Source organism: Schizophyllum commune (genome assembly GCF_000143185.2).
Source record: "Schizophyllum commune H4-8 unplaced genomic scaffold SCHCOscaffold_6, whole genome shotgun sequence".
NCBI classification, from domain to species: Eukaryota; Fungi; Basidiomycota; class Agaricomycetes; order Agaricales; family Schizophyllaceae; genus Schizophyllum; species Schizophyllum commune.
Window position 1 is genome coordinate 1,749,259 of NW_026089543.1, and position 23,556 is coordinate 1,772,814.

Consider the following 23,556-nt stretch of genomic DNA (forward strand, 5'->3'; position numbering starts at 1 on the left):
TTCCTTGTCCTGGCACCAACGCTTATTAGTCGAGTCTTCCGACCGAGAACCCCGCGGCTATGGACATCACAAAAGTATAATGGTATCTACATGCCAGCCCGCTTGCGTTCAATGAACGACTTGATGTTCGCGTGACCTTCCTGCGCGGCGAAGAAGCAGCGCTTCGCGTGGTTCTCCCACAGCACGACCCCCAGCTGCTTCGCATAATTGAGGACGTACTCGTAGTCCGCCTGCGACGCGAACTCCGTGTACAAGAACCCTTCGGTAACAAAAGCGTCAGCCGGCGGCGTCTAGCGGACCAACACGCTAAGACGTACCCTCCTGTGATTTCGTGCGGTTGCGCTCGAGCTCCCAGAGTCGGATTTGGTCCTGGACGGTGACAGGTAGCAGAGGGTTCTAAATCCAGGTCAGTTAGTCGTTGAGAGTGACAGCCACGAGACATACATTTTTGTGCATTTGGGGGTGCGCGTGAGTAATCAGGTAGCTGATAATCTGCGAGGGGCGCGCTCAGATTGGGCCATTGTTGTATAGAAACAGTCGAGGGACCGACCTGGTCGGCTGTAATGCCATTGGACATCGCCCGCTTGACGCTCTCGCGCGTGATCGATCCGACGACGAGGTTGGGAAACCTATACTTTGGCGTGATGAACAAATTCAGGACGGCCGTCTGGAGCGCGTTGTCTGGGTGCTGTTAGCGCCGCAAGAGTGGGGAGCGCGGGAGTGGGCGTACCTGTGTATGCATACACCCTGTAATTCGTTTCAAGGACGATGAAGCCCTCTTTGGGGCCTGACGTTGGGCCGGAGGATGTGGGTAACGGGGGCGCGGAGGAGGTGAGGGTGGTCGCTAGTCTCGTGGGGCTGAACCGAGGATAATTCTTCTGCGAGGGTATCAGACAATGTCCCGGTAATGGCGCCGCACACGCGAACCTTCCGCTGCCACAACAGACCGTAGTGACGCAGGTCGTCCATCACGACTAGCTGACTGGTGCTCAGGTTCTCCGTCGAGTACTCCTGGTGTAGGTCGCCGGTAAGCATTTCGAGGCTAGGAACCGCGAGACTAAGGTCAACTTGCCTTGCCCAATTCCGTTGTCGAGACCATGAAGAGGAAGCTGAGGACCTCGACGAGATCGATATTATTGGCCTTGTTTGACAGCAATAAGCGGCGGAAGCGACGAGCGGAGGCTAGCTTACCTCTTGCAAACGCAGATAGTGTATCAAGAGCTCCCAAAGCTGGGCGTGAGGCGTCAAAAGAAGAAACTGGAACCCAGCCGAAGTAATGCGCAGCGTTCCCCTTCGAGACGAGTCAATGGGCATCGCAGTTGATTGAGTCTAGACGTACCCTCGGCTCTCCATCAGGCCGCTCTCCTTCAACAAGTACGTGACGCCGGCAGCTGGTTGTGCGGACTCCTGCCCTGTGCCGGAGGACACCATGAAGTGGAGAATCGTCTTGGCGATTGCACGAGGTGAGCTGCGCTCCGTAAGATTGAGGGGAATCTTATCTCACCTCCCACCGCTCGAGCGCGTATCCGTCGAGTTTTCCTACATCAGGCGCCTGCTGCTTGCCATCTGGTTCGGCTGGTATCCCAAAACTCCCTTGCGTGCCCCTGTGGATGTCAGAGTTGCAGAACTGGCGCTAATCACAGTGTTTCGACTTACCCTCCGGTTAGGGCCTGTCGTAAGCTTGACTTGAATGTCGGATGTACAGCCAATTTTACCGGGGACGTAGGGACGATATGCAATTTTCCCAGCGTTTCTAATGCGGCCTCGTAGATCCTGAGGGCATGAGTTAAGAGATTTGCTGTGGCGCTGCGAGTATTACGCCTACTTCTGGTGTTCACGGACGACCCAAGCGCCCATAGTCGACACTGGAACAGCGGACTCAAGCCACAAAAGATTCATAACAATCTGACGCTCGAGGGGCCCAAGCAATCTTAAACAAGTATGAGCGCGCGTCTAGCATATCGGACGAAAGTTGTTAACCGGAAGATAGAAAGACATGACGAAGGTCGTTGGTATAGTCGTGCGAGGGTATTTTGTGGTTGAGACTGAAGAAAAGGCAGCAGAGAATGCGGGACGCTAGACGCGAGTTCTGGTTGACTGGAAGCCTCCTGTATGATGGATGGCATGTCGGTGAAAAGGCAAAGACCGGATCCCGAGGGGCGCTCTGTCGAAATGCGCGAGTTCTCCGCGGAGTCAGTGGCAGTTGAAGACAGCCTTTGCCGGCCCGCCACACGCCGGTGCAGGTCCGTCGGTGATAGCCGTGATTTTGTGGCGGTTGAGTGAACGCGTCACCCTCGCCCGGTCACAACGCATCTTGGATCCTACTGTCGTACGTATGCCTCACAGCCCGATGGTTTGGCGCTCATATTGACCTCTGAGTCGACAGAGACGACATGGCTAGCCTCTCAGTCCACTCAGCTGCGCAAAATGGTACGGGAGTCACGAAATCCCCACTTGGACGGGCCTAATTGTGACTAAATAGGACAGCTCTCCCTACTACGCACATTAATTTCGGAAAACCCTGCATCAGTGAACGCCGTAGACGGTGTATGTGCGCCCTACTGCTCCTATGATTCTCCTGAACTGGCCTGGTAGGACGGCCGAACGCCGCTTCATTGGGCGGCGACCTTCGGCCATATCGACGTCGTCCGCTACTTGATCGACAACAAAGCGGAAGTGGACAAGCCAGATCCCGCAGGCTGGACGCCGCTCCACATTGCTTGTAAGCTGTTCTCTCGTGGCTTTACTCCCTTTCAAACGTAAACCCTATGTAGGTAGCGCGGGTTGGACAGAAGTCGTCACAGAGCTTGTCGGTGCAGGCGCCAACGTTAATGCGTCCGTATGACCACTCATGCTCCCATCACCTACTAACTCGAGGCCGATACAGCAAGAACGACAAGGGGATAACGCCACTGTACGTAGAGGCTCATTGTACACCTTTGCGGCTACTCATCTCTGACGCCTGGATAGACACTACGCTGCATCAAAGTCACGTATAGATGTAAGCTTACGATTACTTCCCCTTGACGAGCCAGAAGGTCTAACGTACATCAGATCGGAAAGTTCTTAATCTCCAGAGGCGCCGACGTAAGTGCAGGGAATCAGGCTTTCGTCCCACCTGCTCAAGGCGAGGTTGCTGCAGATCAACGCGAAAGATAGGGCAAATCAACATCCACTGTAGGTCTTGCGCACGATCTGGCTTCGACCGATTTGACTCACCCATGGATAACTCGCAGACATCGCGCGGCCACCACAGGGTCCGTCGGGTTCATAAAACTCCTTCTGGAGTCGTCGACCGCCCCGAACAAGACACGACTGAATACCGGGGATAGAATCGGTACGTAGGCGCCTACCGCGCTACGCCCTTAGCTCACGATCTGTATCATCGCATTCACAGGCAACACGCCCCTCCACCTCGCCATAGAATCTGGCCATGCGGAGGCAGCCGTCCTTCTCATTAATGCCGGCGCTGACCGCGAGCGGGTGCGTGAACAGGCGAATCCATCGGGTGTGACACTGACTCGGGGTGGTCTTTTTAGTTGAATCAAGATGGCGAGGCTCCGGAAGATCTAGAGGGCGTCGGAGGGGTGGAGAAGCGTAGGATCCTGCAGCATATCATCGACTCGTGTGGAAAGCGCTAAATGCCTCATGCTACGGAAGTGAGGCGCTTCAAGCGGGGGAATGATAGGAGCACTGTTTGCGATTGTTGTGTATATAGTGATATGTGATCCTTGCGAAATGGCTCTGGCTCCGTAGGTTGGATCCAGTAAGTCATGCTCCGCTCATAGGGATGGCCTGGAGACGGCCCGGTTGATGGGGCCACGTGTGCTGCTGTGGGTCCAAACCACGTGCTTGGAAGTGTATAGTCGGCAAGTGCCGAAATTAACCTTCATGCCGTTATCCACTTGTTCTCAAGCTCTACCATCCCCGATGCTTGCGCTCAAGACTCTTTCCGGCCTTCCTCTGGACTCTGCAGCTATGGCTCGCTTCGAAGGTCCACAAATGCTTCTCCGCTTGCCATCGCATCTGCTGAGCTCGCCGAGCCGTCTGACATCTGCCCGACGTCATTCGCGATTCGCAATCCGGGATTTCGAGGTATAGATAGACGACGCGCGTCAGAAACTGGCCGAAGCATCGAAGACCTTCCTGCTTTCTGCCCCCATCACCGAAGTCGAGTTCGACTGACCTCGAAGTCGTGCCCACTGAATTCGAAGTCGCGTACAATGACGTCCCAAGGCGAAGCCGCATCCCGCGCCGAGGCTGACCGTCTCAAGCTCGAACTGCAGGAGCTGAAGGAGAAGGAGGGTATCAAGGACACCTACGTCGGGAGCTATCTGCTTGAGCGTCTCGTTCAGCTGGGTGTGAAGGTACGTCTTGCAATGATCGTCAGGACACGCTGAATACGACGTTCCACCCAGTATATCTTTGGCGTACCGGGTGACTTCAACCTGGGTTTCCTGGTATGTGGCGCCCAATTTTTGCGATCACAAATCACAGCTGACGCGCGGTGCTCAGGATCTCGTCGAGGACCACCCGCATCTGGAATGGGTCGGCAACTGGTACGCTACATATTACCCTCAATATATGCTCCCGAGCTCACATTCTGCCGCTTAGCAATGAACTCAACGCGGCGTACGCCGCAGACGGGTACGCTCGCGTCAAAGAGCGCAGCCTAGGTGTCATCATCACGACGTTTGGCGTCGGAGAGCTGTCTGCCATGAATGGTATCGCAGGAGGTCAGTCATTGCGCATACAACCCAACTCCGCATCTAACGGAAGTTCGCGCACAGCTTTCTCGGAAATGGTGCCCGTCTTGCATATCGTCGGCGTGCCTAGTACTGCTCAGCAGACGGCGAAGCCGATGCTGCATCACACCCTCGGCGATGGACGGTCAGTCGGTCACCTGACGGGTTATCGAGTCGGCGACTGACGCGGTTCTAGCTACGATGCGTACGAGAAAGCGGCTCAGCAGTTCACTATCGCGCAGGCGGATCTTTTCGATGTTCAGACGGCGGCGACTGAGATTGACCGCGTGCTCACGAGCTGCATCGTCAAGGTCTATACTATGCTGCCTGTGAATCTTAAAGTTTTTCTGACGCGTTCTTTCCCTTAGGCTCGCCCTGCCTATCTCACTCTGCCCACGGATATCGCGTACAAGCGCATCCCTTCGCTCCGCCTCAAGACCCCTCTGTCCAGCCTCCTGCCACCGAATGAGGCCGCTGCGGAGGGCCATGTTATCGACGAGATCGAGCGGCTAGTGAAGGCTGCTGACGGCGAGGTCGTCATACTTGTCGACGCATGTGCCGTCCGCCATGACGTGCGCGCCGAGCTAGATGAGCTGGTCAAGAAGACTGGCTTTCCGGTGTATGCTGCTCCGATGGGCAAGACTGCTATCGGCGAGGACTACGAGAGATATGGAGGGGTCAGTTGATTTGCCGATGGGCTTCTTATGGAAGGCTAAAACTTTGGGCAGATCTACGTGGGCTCGCTCAGTCGACCTGCGGTCAAGGAGAAGATCGAGTCTGCCAAGCTCATCCTGAGCGTCGGTGCACTGAAGAGCGACTTCAACACGGGTAACTTTACCTACAGCATTCCCACGGCGTCGACGATTGAGGTGAGTGGCTCGACGATGAGGATCATCCAGTATGTAGCGCTAACACGCAACCCTCAGCTTCATTCGGACCACACGAAGATCCAGTTCGCTGTCTACCATGATATTGGTATGAAGCAGCTGCTCCCCAAACTCTCGGACAAGCTTGCATCGCTGCATTCCCGTGCGTCAAAGCTCGAGGTCACACCCTTCAAGGCTATCGAGCCGACGGACAACACGGATGTGATCACGCATACATGGCTGTGGCCGCGGGTCTCGAAGTTCTTCCGTCCCAAGGACGTGGTTGTCGCGGAAACTGGTGGGTGAATCGCTCAGCAATCTTCAGGCCTCGTATGCTGAGTATGCACCGCAGGGACTTCGAGCTTCGGAATTTTGGATGTACCGCTGCCAAACTCGGCCGTCTTCGTGTCTCAGATCCTATGGGGATCTATTGGGTGGACAGTCGGTGAGTACAGACGAAGCTCGAAACGGTCACCGTCTCAAATTTTGCCAGGTAGCACGCTGGGCGCTGCTCTTGCGGCTCGCGAGCTGAACATGAATAGGACAATCCTGTTCATTGGTGACGGTAGTCTGTAAGTCAGGTACACATCTCGCCTACTAGCCTAGTGCTCATACATATCTCTTAGCCAACTGACCGTTCAAGAACTCTCCCCCATGCTCCGCTCCGGCCTCGCCCCCACCATCTTCGTCCTTAACAACAAGGGCTACACCATCGAGCGCTTCCTCCACGGCAAGACGCGCAAGTACAACGATATCGCGAACTGGAAGTGGACGAAGCTGCTCGACGTGCTCGGCGGCGACGAGGCGAAGTCGAAGTCGTACACGGTGCACACCCGGGACGAGCTGAGCAAGTTGCTGGATGATCCTGAGTTTGCGAAGGCGAAGGAGATGCAGTTGGTGGAGGTGATGATGGAGCAGTTGGATGCGCCGCCGGCGTTGATGGCGCAGGCGGAGCTGAGTGCGAAGACGAATGCGTACGTGGCGAATGAGGGGAAGATGGATACGCTGGCGACGGTTTAGTGAGATGGGATATGCTTCTACTCGCCAGTGTGCCATAACATGAAAAGTGTACTAGTACTATAGAAAGAGACTTCGGATGACTGTCTTGAGGCTACCCTATGACTTGACCTGCCTCCTGTACTCGGAACGCAATATAGGCTCAGGCTGCGGGCGCGTCCACCTATCACGATTTGACTCCGAACATCAACCGGTAGCTAATCATGGACAATAGCCGGCGTTTGCCGAGCCACATTCAGGATCAAACATCCGATTTCGCCGCACGCGCCTCGCACACGGTGCTGATGATACCCGTCCCCTTGATGTCAACGAGCATTTCATCAGCGCCAGCTCGAAACTTGGGCATGGCCGCTTTGGAACGAGACCACGGCGTCCTATATTAGCCGCCGAACTTCGTCCTCTTTTCCTCTTCCCTTTCCCCCGCGCGCGACGAGCGATATCAAGCGCTACGGCCTTCATCGTGCGCTCGAACGCGCCTGAGCGCCTGTTTTCTTTCTTCGTTGCCCGCGCGCGATGGCGTCGGCCGTGCGGCTCGACGAGTACGCGACGCTGTACAAGGGCAACCTCGTACCATTGCACGCGTGCCGTGAGTAAATCCCATCCCCCCTCCATCGTACAGAGACTGACCTCCCTCAAAGTCGTGGGGCTTGCGTGGGTCGTATATGATTATCGTGCGTGCTGCGGTTGCCGTCTCTGAACATGAGGAGATGCTAACGGAGGGGTAGTCCTGACACTGGGAGATGAGGTGCGTCGCTACGCGTATCCCTCCCCACGCTTCTTACTGACTCTCCGGTAGGTACGGCTCATGTGGGTAAGGACAGCATTCCTTCTATACGTCCGACCTCGACTGACGGCGCTCAGCCCCTACGATCGGGCTTCGCGAAATGGTCGTATTTCTGGGTATGTTTCCCGCTTACTTCCTACCCGCGTACTTGCTAATCCATGACGGCGCCGTGATAGATCCGGTACTACACAATCGCAGTCCTCGCATTCGACGTGATACAGATCCACACATTCGCCATTCCCGGTATTACTTCCGATTCTGTGTAAGTGTACTCTGTGCGGTATCGGCGGGCGCTAGCTAACGCAAACGCGCCGAAAGATGTGTGGCGATGGATGCGATCACGAGGATCGTTGGCGCTATCTTGCTCTGGTCTGTCGAGATCATCATGCAACTGCGTGTCTATGCGTTATACCGGTGTTGTAGAGGGGTGAGTATGGCGCTGAGGAGGTACCTACACAGTGTTTGACTAGCGCTGACCTTACCTTTACCTTCCAGGTCGCAGTTTTCAACGGAATTCTCTTTCTTGCATCGGTCGGCGGCTTCCTCTACGTCTTGATTACAAATACGATGAAGCGTCACGACTTGATTGCGCGTGCGGAGCACCTTGACCTTCCTGGTTGTCCGGTCATCCACTCCATAAGCGAGTGGCCCTTGTGGCTTCCGGGTATGTTTCGAGCTACTCTTATCCCCATGTCGTTGGCTCACCTTTCAACTCAGCAACTATTTTCGAAGTCGTTCTCTTTTCGTTTGCACTTGCAGCGTCGCTGCGGACGGTTATGTCAGATAGACATGATTATTCTTTACGCCGCACTCTCATTCGGTACGTGGTTGCGTTGACTACGTTCGAGTAGATTTTGACGAGTCATTGATCCAGAGATAACCTCACTTGGTTCTTTGGGTTCGTTGAACTATCTCATATCGAGCCCGTTCCTAATCTTGATCGCAGAGTTTTCGTCCTTCTGGTCCTCAATCAGCTGATGGTCGCCGTAAGTCAATCGTCGGATCTCAGAAGAAGTGCTAGTCGCTCAATCAGCACACAGGGCGTCACTCACATTCCGTGGTTTAGCTATTCCCCCTTTCACGCCGCCGTCGGCGTCCTCACTTCCCGCATCCTCCTCAACATGCGCGATAACAACACCGACAGCGTCTCCTTCCTCCGCAACGTCGTCGCGCCGCACGCCGTGCCCTCCGAGCACGCCGACCTCCCGCCCATGCGCTTCAGCGGCGGCGGGCGCAGCAAGCTCACCGCGCTCACCGGCGATGTCCGCTTCACCCTCGACCGCGACACTACCCTTGTCGGCGACGCGGAGATGATGGAGCTCGGGAAGCAGTCGTTGCAGCTGCACCACCAGTCTCTGCAACTACACCGCGTGCCGTCGATGTACCGGGACTCGATGTACACGCACGGGCGTGGCGGCGGCGGGTCGACGGGCTCCATATCTCTCGACCTGGAATTTGCGCCGAATCCGGACGCTCCACCTCAGCCCCCGCAACCCGTGCCGCCATTAGAAGAGGGCGCTGGCCATGATCACCAGTACGAGGACGCCCATGTATCACTAGCACTCCGCCCGATGGCGGTATAAATTATTCCATTGTACGAGTACGTCCTATACACTTTGATCCCGTTTTGGTTCCGCTGGCAGTCTCTATTGACGGGGAAGCCACGGAACGTGTCGACGTCACAGAAGACCGTGGAACGTGTCATGATCAGCCCCCGCGGAAGTACAATAGACTTTGGGATTACGAAGGTAGGGATTTCCTTTCTGGTCTTCTGCTCTTTGTTCCAGATTGTGGTTGTCCTGCGGTCATTCATTTGTGATATGGCGACTCGCTTTGGCCTGCTTTTTCTTCTCTTTCTGCAGACTTCATTTGTGGTTGGGCGGGTGGCTGGTAGTAGACAAGGGGACATGGAAGTCGCCTTCCCCGTCATCGTCTCTGAGCCCAGAGCTCTCCAGGTACGTGCATTATAGTCACTTTCCCTCCAATGCTCTGATCGCTCCGATAGATAGCTCATGGACTCAGTCGATTTCACGCCTTTGCTGGGCACGCGCGACCCCGAGTTACTCGTCGCAAGCGATACAGTCCACCGCCGACGCATATCTTAGGTCTACACAATAGCACATCGCACAACTTCACCGAGCCCGGGCCTGTCGGCGTCCCTTCAGCTTTGAATCTCTTCAACGTTACCGACCCCAGCGGGCCGGCGAGTAGGAAGGACTCCCTGGCGCTTAGTATTGAGTACGTGATGCTCCTGATGAATCGTATGAATGACGCTAAGCTTTCAACAGAGCCGACGACTTGGGATGTACGTGCTTGTGCCTGACGCGTACCAGTGCACCACGACTCAATCAGACCAGACCTTGCCAATGTATGGATGGGTACGCCCTCGCGCCAGTTCCGCTTGCTCGTCGACTCCGGTTCAGCCGATCTCTGGGTCCCATCCGAGCACTGCGTCTCGGTCGCTGGCGAAAGCTGCGTGAGTCTTCCTCCCTTTCAGCGCCCAGCATATGCCTGACATTGCTGCTCTTCTTAGAACCACGCTTACCTGGGCCCGAACGTCAGCTCCTCCTTCGTTGAGATGTCCTCTGACGAATGGACCATCCTTTATGGCAGCGGCTTCGTCAACGGGCGGCTCGTCCGCGACCATATCTCGGTGGCGGGCTTCGATCTGGATGCCATGACCTTTGGCATCGCGGATATGGAGAGCAGCGACTTCGCGATGTGTGTATTCTTCGTGCTCTTTTCCGCTGACTGCTCATCGGCTATCGCAGGTCAGATATCCCGTTCGACGGCATTCTGGGCTTGGCAGGATCGAGGGCCTCGCGCATGGACACGCCCACCTTCATCGAAGCCCTATCCCGCGCCGGCGTCGTCTCACAACCCATCGTCTCCTACCAGCTCCCTCGTGTGGCGGACGGCAAGAACGACGGCGAAATGACCTTCGGGGCCATGGACCCGTCGAAGTACGACCCGCTCAGCATGGTGTCGATGAGGAATATGAACTCAGATGGATATTGGCAAGTCGCTATGGAGGATGTGCACGTCGATGCGGGCGCGTTGGGTTTGCGTAATCGGACTGGGATCGTTGATACGGGGACGGTGAGGATGGATTTCGTGATTACTGCATCGAAGTGCTGATGCGGTATACGCAGAGCTTGCTTGTGATACCAGAGGAGGTACGTCGCAAACGCAACCATTCGGACCGCGGCATGCTGACATGCACCCAGGACGCAACGAAGATTAACGCTCTCCTAGACGGCTCCAAGCTCGATGATCAGACATGGACGGTCCCCTGCACGGTCAAACACACGCTAGCCCTCTCGTTCAACGATCACCAATTCGCGATCGATCCTCGGGACCTTGTCTTCGCGCCATCCGACGCCAGTGGCAACTGCATCTCCAAGATCGTGTCGAGCGGGAGGGCGCACCCGACGCTGTGGCTGGTACGCGCCCGAGTCTCGCGCTTGCTGAACATGACTGATGACTTGTACCATAGTTGGGCGATGTCTTCTTGAAGAACATCTACCTGAGTACGAACGCCGCGTCGAACGAGATCAAGTTCGCGCGCCTCGCCTGATCCTTCCCATTCCTCCTCGTCGCACACCCTACTGAACGCCTGTCCTTCTGTCCTAGATGCCACTCCTTGCATACTACCTTCCTTCGAGCGTACAGCATGTAAAACAGTCCCTCATACCGCCCGATTCCTTTGTGTTGCATTGGATACATGTATGTACGAACGAGAGCATAGAGATTCATCAGCAAATGTCATGCCACCCTGCAGGCCCACCATGCCTTCTAGTATAACAGACATCAGCGCGAGCCATAGAGGAAAAAGGCGTAGTAGACCAGAAACACAGGCATAGAAAATTCGAAATGGCACTGATGTAGGGAAGGACACGGATAGACGAGGGGCCCAACGACACACAATGGATAAATAACGCGAGCGCGAGACCAGAAAGAAACGAACATTGCGGACCCGGGAATGTTACACATTGATTTACACAAGCTGTCTGTCTCATTGATTCCCCAACATAAGATCGAGCGAACGAAAGGTTCATTGGCCGCACGTAGTTCGAGCGGGCGAAGCGGGCAGGTAGCGCTCCCGCGAAGCGCTGCAGCGTGAGCACCGTCCGACGCTGGCCTGGCCTGCAGGGCGTCCACTGCGCGGTTCTGAACGCCGTCACCACGAGCTACTCCACCGCCTGCGCGGGGCGTAGTCGTGAGCGCCGAGCCCCATCTCCATCGTCGTCATGAACATGCATCGCCCAAGGCCGCTTAGATCTCCTCAGGAATGCTGAGCGAGAAGTACGGGTGGCTGAGCGCCTCGCGGACCGTGATGCGCTGCGCCGGGTCCCAGGCTAGCAGCTTGGTGACGAGGTCAAGGAAATGCCGGTTGATCATGTCTGAGCTCGTGATGATGTCCTGCGCGGCAGCTGTCAGCATCCCGTCCGAACGTACGCGAGGAAAGGGCGTGCTTACCCGCAAGGGCTTCGTCGCGCGAACGTCCTTCTTGCTTTGCCTCGTCGACTTCGTCTTTGGGAAGTCTATGCGACCGTCCTTGAACCACTCGGGGTGCTGTCTTGCGCCCTGCCGTGCGAAGCGGTCGGGTACTCTGCCCATGACAATCTCCATCATCGCGAGATGGTCGAGGTTTTCGTGCGTCTGGAATAGGGCGATACCGGTGTAGAACTCGACGAGAATGCAGCCAAGCGAGTAGACGTCACAGGGGTATGACCAGCCTAGGCCTGCGAAATATCAGCTCACACGTCGCCGGGCGTCCAAGCAGCAGCCACTCTTACCCAGTATGATCTCTGGTGCTCGGTAATGTCTTGTACAGACGACGCTAGAGTGATACTCGTGTTCGAAGGTAGCCGAGCCGAAGTCGATCAAGCGGATATCGGTTGATAGCAGGATCCGCTTGTCCTTTGCCGCGCTTCGCTAAAGTGGACGTGAGAAACGACACGCAAATTGGTGAGAAGAATGGCAAACCTTGTTCGGGACAGGTATCCTGACCGTCTTGTAGTCGTTGTGTACTAGCAGGATGTTCTCGGGCTTCAGGTCGGTGTGGATGAGGTGTAGATCGTGCAAGACTGTCGTCCAACGTCAGATTGCGACGCACGGTAAGTTCCGGAAGACATACACGCCACACTCCCGAGGAGTTGCCTCGCAAATGACTGGATTTGATGGCGCGGAAACGGTGCGAAGTCATTCTCCTTGAGGAAATCGTACAGGCACATGCCCAACAGTTCCGAGACCAGGCATATATGGTTGCGATGATCAAACCACGATAAGAGGTGTATGCATTTGCTGTAAGGACAGTGAGCGACTGGCGCGCGCCAGACGGACACCGTACGCACTGTCTATTGAGCGGATCGCTCTCCTTCAACTTCTTGAGGACGCGAATTTCCATCTTGCTCGCGTCGCGATACTTCGGCACGGCTCGGATGATCTTGATGGCCACACGCTGTTTGGTCTGCGTGTCGACTGCCTCCACGACTTTGCCGAACGTCCCCTGACCGAGAAGCCGTACTGTACGGTCTGCAATGTCGTCAGGAAGCGAGTCCGGGGTAGTCGGATGGCACGTACATCGGTTGGCTATGATGTCGTCGGGTACAATGATATAGTGGCCCTCCTTGTCATCGCATGGGACGGGGCCCTTGGACGTCTGGCAATTTTATCGATACACGTATCCCGGGGACGCCAGCAATGCGACTCACCTCATCGGATGCTGCACCGCTTCTAGTCTCCCAGGAGCCCTGCTGGGCGAGTGCTTGCGCGGCCCCGGCGCCTGTTGCTGGCTTCTTCGCTGGCGGGGCACGAACGACCGAGTCTTGGGGGTCTCTCCGCCGCTTCTTGACTGCCGGGCCGGCTGCCGTAGACGCAGAGGACGAGGAGAGGGCCTGCGCCTCGGCGGCTGCGCGGGCGCGTGTTCTAATGGGGGCCGAGTAGACCGGAGGCTGGTAGGAGGCGGAAAACTTGGTGTGGGCACTCGTGGCAGGGGAAAGAGTTGGTGGGGGCGGCGAGTCGTCTATGACGATGACCTCGCGTAGGCGACCGCTGTCGTCGACCTCCTGGACCTCGCTGTAGCTGACGGTGTACTGGTGTGCGCGCTTGCGTTTGCGGGTGGCGGTTACGGGAGGGGTGGGCATGACGCTCGGACCTGGCTGACCATTGGCCATGGACTGGTTCTGGAATGTGGAGAGCATCGCTGGCTGCTGTCTGAGGGCCGCCTGCATCGTCGGGGCCGCCTGCGCTGTCGTCGGCGTCGAAAGCAAGGAGGTTGGCGTCGGCGTCGTCTGCGTTCGCGTTGAATAACCACTGTTTGGTTTGGTTTTGCTTCCTGGCGTCGGCATTTGCCGGTCCGGCGTCCCCGCCTCAGGCGATGAAGCGCGCGGCTATCTCACGACAAGCGCACGTAACTCGGGGGCAGTCAGGTACTGGTGGCCTCCACATCCAATCTTACTCGAGCAGAAATGCTCAAATACGACCTCGTTGACGAACATGCGCTACCCGGAAACCTGACTATATTATTCCTTCCCGGCCTCCATTCGCCCATAAAGGCCTGTAAACGCCTGCAAGGGCCCTCTGCTGCGGTCGTTAACCTGGTGCTACACATGTCCGGTCTACAAAGGTATGGTAATGAATGACCGAATTCTCGTCAGAGCGCCTCGTTTCCGCTCATGCCGGCGGCAGCTTGACGTTCGTTCTGGGCGATCTCCGTCAGTGCGTCTAATCCCTGCAGTTAAGCAGTCAACTCACCCGTGCGAGGGCAGCATCTTGTAGAAGAAAACCTCATCCATGAGCTCGTGCGATGAGCTCGGGGAAATCGTGAACCGCGGGATGACACCATACTAGTGAACGCCGGTAAGCTGCGCCTCGACGAAGCCTCATGCTGCGTACGCTTGTCCAGCCCAGCCGACGATAGACATGTTCCGCTGGGTTACCAACTTCCGTGCTGAGAGTCTGCAGCTGGCGTTATCCTGTGACTCGCCGATGCACGGGCATGACACTCACCAGTATAGTCCGACCCTCTGCCTCAGCAAGCTCTTCGACTTTGCCCAGTAGAGCACGCGCAACGCCCCTGTCGGACCGGTGAGCGTCACAAGAAGCCCTAGCGAAGCCCTCGCTGCAGCAGACAACGACTCACTTCTTCCTATATCTTGGCGACACGATGAGCTTCTGCACGTCGCCTCTGAACGAGCCCGTCTCTGCCTGCGACTTCTCAAGCGACACGAAGCCCACGACCTCGGGCTCGCCACCCTCTTCCAACGGCGCCCTTGCGAGCCACATGTTGCGCCGGCCATCCTATACGAAGAAGGTCAACGTGCGACGAGGCGAGCATACACGGCGCTGCGGCTAATGCTACGCTAGGCGACCCGCCAGCCCACGACGCTGCATCGGCAATCACCAGCACTGAAGCAGGACGCGACGTACTACGCTCTCCTCGGCGAACCCGCGATACAGCGCCGTCGCCTTGGCCGTGTCGTACGTCAGGATGGTCGCGCACAGGTTGTCGTGCTTCATGCACGCGACGTGGATCTCGCCAAAGGCCGGCAGGAGGTGCTCGTGCTGGGCGTGGTTGTAGAGTACGATTTCCATCGCGGGTCGTGTAGGGGTCACTGTTATGAGGGCCGAGTATTACTGTTGTATGGGTCGAGCAAGCGTCACTGCTGTGAAGGTGGAGTGAAAGCTACTGTTGTAAGGGCCGAGCGTCACAGCTGTGAGGCCTGAGCGTCGCTACGGTAGTGAGTTTGGCAAGGTGAGTGGTGGAGGAAGGTCAAGATGTTATATGGCGCGGATTCATCGATAGACCCACTCTCGGGACCGAAGAGATGATTGTGTGACTCACAAAGGTTGATAACCCTCGCAGTACATGTTCTGCGCCGCAGACTGCGGCCCACTGAGATAGATCTGACATCCTGGCCATGCTCACGCGTTCCAGCGATCTAAATCTGCTACAGCGCTAGCGTTGCCCTGATATGTACGAGCAAACCCGCCTATTGGAGGCCCAAGAAATGAACAGGACTTGAAGGAGTGACGCTTGTAGCGTATAGTATGCCACATCAAGCGGTAGGAAGTAAGTAAAGGACAGCTCAAAAGGTGATCCCCGGAATCAGATACGCGGCCGAGCCGAGTCCTGCGCCAAACATTAAGCAGGTGGCCCCGACTGCAATGCGTAAGTGAGCGGGCGCGCGAGAGGCGTAGTGTACGCCGCCAGAGAATGAACAGGTACTCACGTTTGCCAACATTGCGGAAAGAGTATACGAACTTCCCATTGCGGGTGAAGTCTTGCAAGAAGGCTTTGGGCGCGCGCCCGAGGAGGAGCGCGGGGAGGATCGCGCCCGCGAGCACCGCGCCACCAACGATCTGACGAGCCCAAACTCGCAATCTTGGTCGTTTATCTTTTCATTAGGATAGAGAGAGGGCGAAACTGCGATGAAGAAACGAAGGAGACTCACAGCATCACGCCAGTCCCTCAAGATCTTGCGCGTTGGAGCGCCCTTGTTGTCTTTGAGCATCAAGCTATGGGTCAGTGGCATGATTGAGAGGAGCCCTGTGCGAGGAAGCAGCGTCAGAGGTAATGCATACTGTATTGAAGGCGCGAGCCGGTGGATGCATTCACCTAAACCGCCCCAGTAGTTTGCTTCCCTTGCGCATTCATATGGTGGAGTCGAATGGGGCTTGCCAGCAATGCTGCAATGGAGGCTGAAGATGGCACAGAATATCATCAGAAAAAAGTGCGCAGGGAAGCTGGGGAGGACTTACGAGGTATACAGATGAACGTCCCGACTGCCATCGCGAGGCCTGAGACGGACAGAGCGAATCTGCCCCGCGTAGCGAGGGTATATACCAGGTACGCCGGAGTCGCGGCAGCACTGTAACTGTAGACATAGTTGGAACAGAGCGCTTGGAAGAAAGCCACTAAGACCTTGCTCTGTAGCTCGTCGGGTTTTGAGGTACGAGGGTCCTTTGCTTGAATGAGGTCGCCAGGCATAGCCGCTCATGTCGGGTTTCAAACAGATGGAGGCCGACCACCACCCATATTCCCGCGAGAATATGAGGCTGTCTTTCACCTCTTTGCATAACGCGCGTCGCCTCATCGCCGATCGTGCAGGCCTGTACGTACTGTGCATGCAGGAAATCGCAGTCTAGAAGGAAACCTCGTTACGTTCACACATCATGTGGAGAGATTGGTGGTTAGCAGGGTGCCGTGCAATATTGCGTACGGTTTTACCGCCGTTGGAGGACGCATGGGCGCGGCTTGAAGGTGGTCCTCGGTCAACCGTTTGTTGGCATGTGACTTCTTTCACACGTCCTCGTGACCGGGTTCTTCCGAAAGTCGAACCATCCGGAGCGAGGCTCGACATTGAGGCTATCACGCACTGTAGCGTTGCAATTGACAGTGAAGAGAATATAATAGACCAAGGAGCGTGTGCAGACATGACGACATCTGAGTAACTAATGGCTCGGAGACCGCCCAATCCGTGCGAGATAAGTCGCCGAGCCAAGACCGCCACCGAGCAACATCGCGGTTCCTCCAACTGGGGAATGCATAAGCTTCGAGTCAGGTATAATTGAGTCACGACTGACGAGTGATGATATTCCGTGGCGTCTTCAAAAATCGGCCGTCACGAACGAAGTCGCGCACGAGTGGGAAAGTCGGAGAGCGCTTGACGAGAAAGGGAAGGGAAGAGCAACCGAGGGCTGCGCCGACCGCAATGTATCTGTTCCACAAACTTGCCTCGGGCTGCATGAGGCTCATCAGTGCCTTGTCGAAACGAGACAAGAAACACGTACGCCCTCGAAAATCTGCTGGCGCATCTCTCGAATCTGAATGTGCGTGCACTCAGACAGGGCGCTGTGGACGATAGGCGCGCCAATGAGGAGCCCTATGCAAAGGATGCGTTAACAATATTCTTCACATCCTTGATTCAACCAACCTTCGAAGGTCCAGAAGGCGGCATGCCTTGCTAGGAGTCTTGGGATCACCGAGGATGACTGGAATGGCAGGAAGAAAGTGATACTCGGGATTGCCGCTAGGGATGATGTAGTAACAATCTTGAGGCCAGACCACAATTGTATCGACGTGTAGTCACGCAGCCACGGCCAGTCGATGCCTGAGATTATCCTTGCGAGTCTTTCCATTGCATCGGTCAAAGAGAGGTTTCCGTAGGGCTTGACTAGCTCGGCACCGCGTTTGCAGTAATGGACCAGCGCGCCGATGGCGCCGCCGCAGATTGGCATGTCGACAACTGTCGGAAAGCGGTGAGAAAATGAAGCCAAACAACAAAGCGTCACGGAAGATTTACTCATCGAAATTGTATCGAGCTTCTCCATAGCCCAACCTGCCATCCTGCCTGTGGTCGGCGCCCTTGTGGGCCTCCTCCCGAATATAGCAAAAAGGAAGCCGAGACCGAATCCACATATCCAGTGATTGAACAAGCTCTTCCCGGCTTCCTTCAATTATCAGGTGAGATTATATCCTCGAAGCGCAAGGACAGGCTCAGGGAGACTAACCGTTTCGAATATCCGCGCATATGCTTTGCGCAAGTCTTCTGTTGACACTGGTTTCCCACCTGGAAAGAGCGCGAGAGGCTCAAACGCGCTAGAGATATAGGCTGAGAAAAGAGTGTGAAATAGCACCTAGTACGGAAAGTATCCTGATTAACATACCAGGAAGATAGCCATAGATTGATGCGTGGTCTGTGATACCTTGAACAGTCAGCGCAGACCTCCCGCGCGTGGCGAGCGTGTAGAGAACGGATGTGGGAAGCACGACGGCAGTATAGTTTGCTAGGTTTTTCCAGAGCAAAGCGTTGAGTAGATTCTGGTACGCAGCCTCAAAATCCTCTTGCGGAGAGGTAGGGCTCGTCCCCTGTAGGGCATCCGTGGCGGATCCGCGGTTCGGTACGGCAGCATCAGATGACGACCCAGTTAGGGTCGCCATGAGTATAGACTCAAAAAGATGTAGTCGAGAGAGGCAGTGAGATAGAGCGGAAGATGCAAGCCTTGGGTTTCCGGTGGGGCTCGCTATACCCCTTCGCGGGCATAGACGCGTCTCACCGGCATGATACTCGACATCACTTCATACCGCTCATGAGCAGGTTAAGCCGGACCTTTTAGTCGCAGAACACGGTCTTCCTTTACGCGCAGGTCGAAGATATGGACACATACAAGTGTGGAGCCATGGAAGGCCGCATCAAGAGACGCGTCGTCGCGGCAGAGCGTTGCGGAAAAATCCGTACAAGGCACGTGATCGTGACAGTCACAAACTTCAACCTCACGTCGGTCGCTGACTTTGAGCCTTGTCTATCACCGTAGCCTTATAACGAGCATCTCATTCGCCATAAAATCGCAAACGAAGGTTTTCAGAATATTGCTGGTTATCTGCAAGGTCTGGTCACATAGGAATCGGGCGGCTCGGTAGCATCATATATGCGGCGCTGAGCAATGTTGTCCCTTTTCCCTCACTTCCAAGCCTATCAAGACTGTGAAGGGGACAGTAAAGTGTTTCAGTCACAGCCAGCGATGAGCAGGCGCAGGTTGGCGTCGACAGGCATTGTACTACTTACAGCTTGCATCTGCTGCCTTGATGAGGGAAAGGGAGTCGAAAGGGCACAAAGACGCATCTTTGTCGGACTTATAACACTGGCGTAGGCCGTGCTTAGATCAGACGTTGTTTCTCGCGAGGCGTTGCTTCCATCGCGTTGTCCATGATGACTCGGATGTTTCATGCGGTGCGAACCTATCGCTCAGACTGAAGCAGAAATCCGGCGGAGCCCAAGGGGCTAGTTTTTATCTGCATGCCAAGTGCAATTGCGGGGATTGAGCTCGAGAACGCGAATGACGGGTTTGAAGGGGAGCATGGGCGATTGCGCATGGTGGAAGGTCACGATCGGGACGGCAGCAGCGGGCCGCCACGCACATGGTCAGACCCGAAAGGAAAACTAGGGACACGAGAGCTTTCAAACTGACGTCTACAGATGTGACCTGCAGTACTATATATTCCTTCACGAGACGCATTTCTGGATTCTTGCATCCGGGGTTACATCCAAAGACTTCCATAAACATGCCAACATTGATGTAACCAAGCTACACATCCCCATGGTATAGTAATCCCACTAAGTTAGAGAATCCAAGTCGTCGGGTACTCATCCCGAGGGAAGCGGACAACCTTCTCGCCTATAGCCTGACCGCCACGCGCAGATACAAATGGAAACAAGAACCTCTCTTCGTGCGGGTTGACGTAGCCATCGAAGTAGATGAGTTGAGGATCTTGGTTGCTCGTGCCCAGGTCCCGCTTGCGCATGGTGGGGCTGAGCTCGTCGGTGCTGGGGCCCTTGTATTTGTCGCCGAGAGCGGAACGGGCCAGCTGTGCCTTGATGAACTTCTTCGCACCGGTGAAGAGGGAAGAATAGGTAGGAACGCTACGCTGGTCCGTTGCCTGCAAAAATTTGAGTGTCAGTGACGGGGATTACGCAGGAATGCGTGACGACTTACTTGCTTCTTGATGACAGCGACGATGGCGTACATCCACGGGTCCACGTTATTGCCGTTGACCTGCAGGGCTTTGATGTTCGACTGCGTCTCGTGGCATGCCGACAACAAGATGCCACCCGTGGCGGTTGTCGAGCCCAATATCCCTGAGCCCAAGCAGGACGAAGTAAGGATAGTGAGATTGACCCCGGTCTTGAGGTTCTGCGGGCGAGTCAGTAATGCGAAGACTGTCGATGTCGATAGTCAACCACTTACCTCACGAATAGTAGTCGCGAGCCACTCATTGTAGATAGTCTCTCTCTCCCTTCCCTCGTCATCCGCCGCCAAGACTATCCCCTTCTCCTCATCCGCCGTTCCGGTCGTCTCCGTGGCCCCGAGGGTGTCCAGGTACAAGAACCGCACCTCGCCAGCTTCTGCGCTCGAGAGGAAGCTGGTCAGCTTCGGTTTGAAGCGCGCTGCCGTGGGCGCCCCCTGCCTGTCCGACACCACCGCGGACGCGTTCGCCGGCTCGGAGTTGTAGTACAGCACCTCGACGTCCCCGGCGTCGAAGCCCAGGTCCGTCGTGAGCATGTCGCGGAGGAGGAATATGCCATTGTCGGTCCCGGTTCCGTAACGGACGATGAGCGCCTAATGAGCAATGAGTACCGATGCGCGTGAAAGGTGATTCGAGGTTACCTTCTTGCGATGAAGCTGCCTCCAGTCTGCCCGCTGCACGTCGCACGTGCAGTGCCTTGTCGAATTTTGGCGCATGGTGATCCTTGCATTCGAATTTGGAAGGCCCGGGTCGGGGTATACAGTGATGTCGAATGTGTAGAAGCTACTGTTGAAGGTGGCCGAGACAATGCCTTGGTTTTCCGAGACATTGTAGAACGTAGAGCTGGTCCAAACTCTCGTTTTGTGATCTCCTGCCCAGTTGGTGGTGAACTGGAAGTAGAGTCCGACTTTCGCGCCGTTGGCGACGCCGTTCGGAACTATCAGCGTGACCATCTCGTTGGTTGCGTAGTGGAGCCAGTTAAGTTTGCCAGTGTATATCTTCGCAGAAGGGACGAGGCTGGGAGTCGACATCTGTATCTGCAACGTCGAACTCGATGACGCTTCGCCGGTAGCCTTGGACATCTTCATCGTCATAGACCTAAGGTCGGCCGTGAATTCTGCATCGACGAGGTAGTCCTGACACGCGAAGGTAATGTTATACTGCGTCGCGGTCTTCGTGACGGTCCTGATGCTGCCATACTGCCGCTCTCGTCAGAGAAGGCCTATCAACAGAGCGCCAAACCAACTTACCTGATGAGTATTGACCTTTTCCGCGTTGTTGGCAGTCACGGACCACTGCCAATACGCGCAGACAGGATCTTCCAGCCCGAGCCCGCCAGGAAAGACGACGGTGATACACTCGTTGTCGGCTTCCGGAAGCCAGTTGAGCTTGCCGACGTAGACGTACATGATAGGGCTCAGGTAAGAACTTGGGTGAAGAAGTCGTTAGCGAGTAGCTGGCCGACGGCGCCTACCTCTCGATTCCTTATATACGCGAGCAGGCCGGCCAGGTGGATGAAGGGAGGTATCGCGACAAGGGGATACGCTCTCGGTCCGCGAGGCACGCGCGCAAGGTAGGCAAACTCAGGCTCCAGTGCGGCGGGATGAGCATCTGACCGCAAAGAAAGCGCGGACTCCGTATCTATTACGCAGGTGTACGACATAGTAGCCTGTCAGTCAGCTGAAAGCATGAGCATATGTCTAACCATGAACCCCCTAGCAGGGAACGTACCGCTACCAAACAACTACAAGAGGCCCATTGACCGCTGAGAATGAACAGACAGTTAATCTCCACATATGCGAGGCGCTTCCAGTTAACGCACCCTCATTTGAACGGTAGATACGCGCCCATAGGAATTCCAGAACGCGCGCTTTTGGATAGGCCGTCTATTGTGGGTCCGGCACGTCCAAAAAAAGGATGCCCAGAGGGGCCACTAGCGGAAAGCATTCCTCCAAGCGCGTTCTAAAGTCGTCCTTCGTTATCCAGCGCAGGAGCGTGCTCCGATTGATGCGCAGCGTGAATGAGCGAAGCTGGGAGGAAATCCGAGAGAGAGCGCAATCTAGTTCGGTGAAGTGCATCGTTCCTAGTGCGTGCGAGCTATGATAGGAGATGTCGATTGTGAGGACGATTGTCGTCGGCGAGTTTCTCGCCTGGAGCTCAGAGAGCGAGCCCAAGACCCAGTTCCACATACTGCGGGTGTTGGCAGCGGTTACACCGGTAGGCGAGCGGATGACCAGCTCTTCGAGAATCGATAGCTCCCCTAGCGGCAGGACGGGCATTGGGCTGAGATCTCTGACCGGTAAGGTCGCTGGATTTAGTGAGATTTCGTACAAGGTCCGACAGGCATATCGTCACTTACGGGAATCCGTAGGCCAAACTTCGAGCTTAGTCAAGGTGGCCCGACACGTTCTGATTAGGTGATGTACAGCAGGAGACATATCGATGCCCATCGTGACGCTGAAGCCACACAAGGCGCTCAAGTCGATAGGGGACTCCGCATCGCCTCCGACAGGGATCGAAGGCCAACGAGGAAGGGTCGACTGATGTAGCTCCAGCTCGCGTATCGTAGGACGTTCATGCGGGTGGGAGGTCGCGCTGATTTCAGGTGTCAGCCATCGCACGGATCGCGTCTGCAGGTTTTGCAGGAGCCGCATCTCTTGAAGGAGAAGAAGCGGCGCAGAAACCACTGCTAGCTCGAGGGTATGAAGCGCGGGCGGTATAGCGAACGCCTGACCGAGCGCAGTGGGAAGTACGCGGTCCCGCATGTGACCGGTAAACGCGAGATGCTCCAACTCCGGCAAGATATGTAGCAATGGGACGAGTCCAGTCTCTCGCGCGGCGCCATACGGCTCTCCCCACTCTATCTCTCCGTGCAATTTCTTGACCGGCGTCAAGCGCTCTTCGATACGGAGGACCCGGACATAGTCCGCTAGGTGAGGAGAGCGCGTGAGGACGTCGCGAAGTTTCTGGGTCGGCGTCCAGGTCGGCGCGTCGACAACGCGGTGAGAGGGTACTATAAGCGTAATATCCCGGAATAGGTACTGTTGGCAGCGTTGGAGAAGAGAGCTATGCGCTATGGCGCAAGCTCTTAGTGTGCGCTGCCGAACCGGTGAGTCCTCGTCTGGTGACGAGTACAGTGCAAAGATTATGGCGTCTATGAGTTCCTGCGGTAAATTTGTGGTGCTTGAGTCATCGGATATGGCGGTCATAGCGAGCTCAGAGGTTATGCAGTAGCGCCGGTGGAAGTAGGAGCCAAGGTGCGTTCGGCAAGTTCCGACACGCGTGCCTCGGCGTTTTGCGCCCGCTCATGGGCGCGCTATTGATCTGAGCTGCAAGACTGAACGCTCATGCTATTGTCCACCTCGTCACTAGACTCGTCGTTTTCCTGGAGCCCAAGATGGCATAATACCTCATAAAAGTCATCAAATACGCCTGATGCATGTGCTCCTCAAGAACATTACCCGCCCGCTCTCTTTCGACCCGAATCGTGCACGACCCTCTTTGACAACAAGCGCAAATGTAACGGTGTACTCACAAGACCTCCCTGGGCAGTTGGGTTTGATATCGATGTTTGCAACGACTTCCTCTGCCATGAGTTCCGACAATAAGTCC

At 55.9% G+C, this 23,556-nt stretch overlaps 11 protein-coding genes across 11 annotated transcripts; 5 read left to right on the forward strand and 6 right to left on the reverse strand.

Moving 5' to 3' along the window:
- SCHCODRAFT_02626638 (transcription factor Tfb2) lies at positions 1-2,197 on the reverse strand. Its single transcript, XM_050345361.1, has 13 exons — positions 1,981-2,197; positions 1,826-1,930; positions 1,657-1,773; positions 1,505-1,604; positions 1,340-1,446; positions 1,192-1,291; positions 1,073-1,141; positions 928-1,011; positions 731-878; positions 551-681; positions 445-492; positions 318-396; positions 1-259 (listed from the first exon to the last, which is right to left on the reverse strand). Exons 1-13 carry the CDS (start codon positions 2,124-2,126, stop codon positions 87-89), a joined length of 1,407 nt encoding a protein of 468 aa, XP_050200134.1. The 5' UTR covers positions 2,127-2,197; the 3' UTR covers positions 1-86.
- Positions 2,198-2,631: 434 nt separating this feature from the next.
- On the forward strand, positions 2,632-2,915 carry SCHCODRAFT_01054521 (ankyrin; the record flags this gene model as incomplete). Its single annotated transcript, XM_050340945.1, has 3 exons — positions 2,632-2,722; positions 2,775-2,835; positions 2,888-2,915. Coding segments are annotated over 3 exons (180 nt in total), but the record flags the coding sequence as incomplete, so codon positions are not given.
- A 53-nt stretch (positions 2,916-2,968) lies between these two features.
- SCHCODRAFT_02501739 (ankyrin) lies at positions 2,969-3,641 on the forward strand (the record flags this gene model as incomplete). Its single annotated transcript, XM_003032090.1, has 6 exons — positions 2,969-3,001; positions 3,055-3,087; positions 3,143-3,177; positions 3,237-3,337; positions 3,398-3,483; positions 3,540-3,641. Coding segments are annotated over 6 exons (390 nt in total), but the record flags the coding sequence as incomplete, so codon positions are not given.
- A 287-nt stretch (positions 3,642-3,928) lies between these two features.
- SCHCODRAFT_02626643 (pyruvate decarboxylase) lies at positions 3,929-6,791 on the forward strand. Its single transcript, XM_003032089.2, has 12 exons — positions 3,929-4,367; positions 4,419-4,460; positions 4,516-4,559; positions 4,615-4,736; positions 4,791-4,890; positions 4,942-5,056; positions 5,114-5,422; positions 5,474-5,614; positions 5,672-5,909; positions 5,964-6,056; positions 6,105-6,183; positions 6,238-6,791. The coding sequence occupies exons 1-12, from the start codon at positions 4,224-4,226 to the stop codon at positions 6,629-6,631; spliced, it is 1,821 nt and encodes a 606-aa protein (XP_003032135.1). The 5' UTR covers positions 3,929-4,223; the 3' UTR covers positions 6,632-6,791.
- A 127-nt stretch (positions 6,792-6,918) lies between these two features.
- On the forward strand, positions 6,919-9,085 carry SCHCODRAFT_02626646 (uncharacterized protein). The gene is made up of 12 exons (XM_050345362.1): positions 6,919-7,214; positions 7,267-7,299; positions 7,354-7,373; positions 7,425-7,439; positions 7,490-7,528; positions 7,589-7,674; positions 7,731-7,839; positions 7,908-8,076; positions 8,130-8,232; positions 8,287-8,310; positions 8,359-8,398; positions 8,453-9,085. Exons 1-12 carry the CDS (start codon positions 7,142-7,144, stop codon positions 8,993-8,995), a joined length of 1,254 nt encoding a protein of 417 aa, XP_050200136.1. The 5' UTR covers positions 6,919-7,141; the 3' UTR covers positions 8,996-9,085.
- Positions 9,086-9,319: 234 nt separating this feature from the next.
- SCHCODRAFT_02668049 (uncharacterized protein) lies at positions 9,320-10,989 on the forward strand (the record flags this gene model as incomplete). The annotated part of the gene is made up of 9 exons (XM_003032088.2): positions 9,320-9,367; positions 9,418-9,650; positions 9,701-9,717; positions 9,770-9,888; positions 9,946-10,133; positions 10,184-10,511; positions 10,565-10,588; positions 10,640-10,855; positions 10,909-10,989. 9 exons carry the CDS (start codon positions 9,320-9,322, stop codon positions 10,987-10,989), a joined length of 1,254 nt encoding a protein of 417 aa, XP_003032134.2.
- Positions 10,990-11,687: 698 nt separating this feature from the next.
- On the reverse strand, positions 11,688-13,591 carry SCHCODRAFT_02503088 (CMGC/CLK protein kinase; the record flags this gene model as incomplete). Its single annotated transcript, XM_050343141.1, has 8 exons — positions 11,688-11,834; positions 11,892-12,157; positions 12,212-12,350; positions 12,402-12,502; positions 12,553-12,719; positions 12,770-12,950; positions 12,999-13,077; positions 13,130-13,591. The coding sequence occupies 8 exons, from the start codon at positions 13,589-13,591 to the stop codon at positions 11,688-11,690; spliced, it is 1,542 nt and encodes a 513-aa protein (XP_050200137.1).
- A 499-nt stretch (positions 13,592-14,090) lies between these two features.
- SCHCODRAFT_02668051 (acyl-CoA N-acyltransferase) lies at positions 14,091-16,407 on the reverse strand (the record flags this gene model as incomplete). The annotated part of the gene is made up of 11 exons (XM_003031646.2): positions 14,091-14,118; positions 14,172-14,263; positions 14,313-14,375; positions 14,427-14,493; positions 14,560-14,717; positions 14,847-15,031; positions 15,650-15,779; positions 15,872-15,966; positions 16,036-16,118; positions 16,179-16,288; positions 16,336-16,407. 11 exons carry the CDS (start codon positions 16,405-16,407, stop codon positions 14,091-14,093), a joined length of 1,083 nt encoding a protein of 360 aa, XP_003031692.1.
- A 404-nt stretch (positions 16,408-16,811) lies between these two features.
- Positions 16,812-18,374, reverse strand: SCHCODRAFT_02542664 (uncharacterized protein). The gene is made up of 7 exons (XM_003031645.3): positions 18,087-18,374; positions 17,931-18,031; positions 17,723-17,870; positions 17,354-17,665; positions 17,211-17,302; positions 17,004-17,160; positions 16,812-16,954 (listed from the first exon to the last, which is right to left on the reverse strand). The coding sequence occupies exons 1-7, from the start codon at positions 18,358-18,360 to the stop codon at positions 16,872-16,874; spliced, it is 1,167 nt and encodes a 388-aa protein (XP_003031691.1). The 5' UTR covers positions 18,361-18,374; the 3' UTR covers positions 16,812-16,871.
- A 1,165-nt stretch (positions 18,375-19,539) lies between these two features.
- Positions 19,540-21,353, reverse strand: SCHCODRAFT_02599942 (uncharacterized protein; the record flags this gene model as incomplete). The annotated part of the gene is made up of 5 exons (XM_003031644.2): positions 19,540-19,857; positions 19,914-20,111; positions 20,166-20,537; positions 20,586-21,143; positions 21,195-21,353. The coding sequence occupies 5 exons, from the start codon at positions 21,351-21,353 to the stop codon at positions 19,540-19,542; spliced, it is 1,605 nt and encodes a 534-aa protein (XP_003031690.2).
- Positions 21,354-21,830: 477 nt separating this feature from the next.
- SCHCODRAFT_02502626 (uncharacterized protein) lies at positions 21,831-23,153 on the reverse strand (the record flags this gene model as incomplete). Its single annotated transcript, XM_050343135.1, has 2 exons — positions 21,831-22,252; positions 22,304-23,153. The coding sequence occupies 2 exons, from the start codon at positions 23,151-23,153 to the stop codon at positions 21,831-21,833; spliced, it is 1,272 nt and encodes a 423-aa protein (XP_050200138.1).
- Between the last annotated feature and the right edge of the window lie 403 nt (positions 23,154-23,556).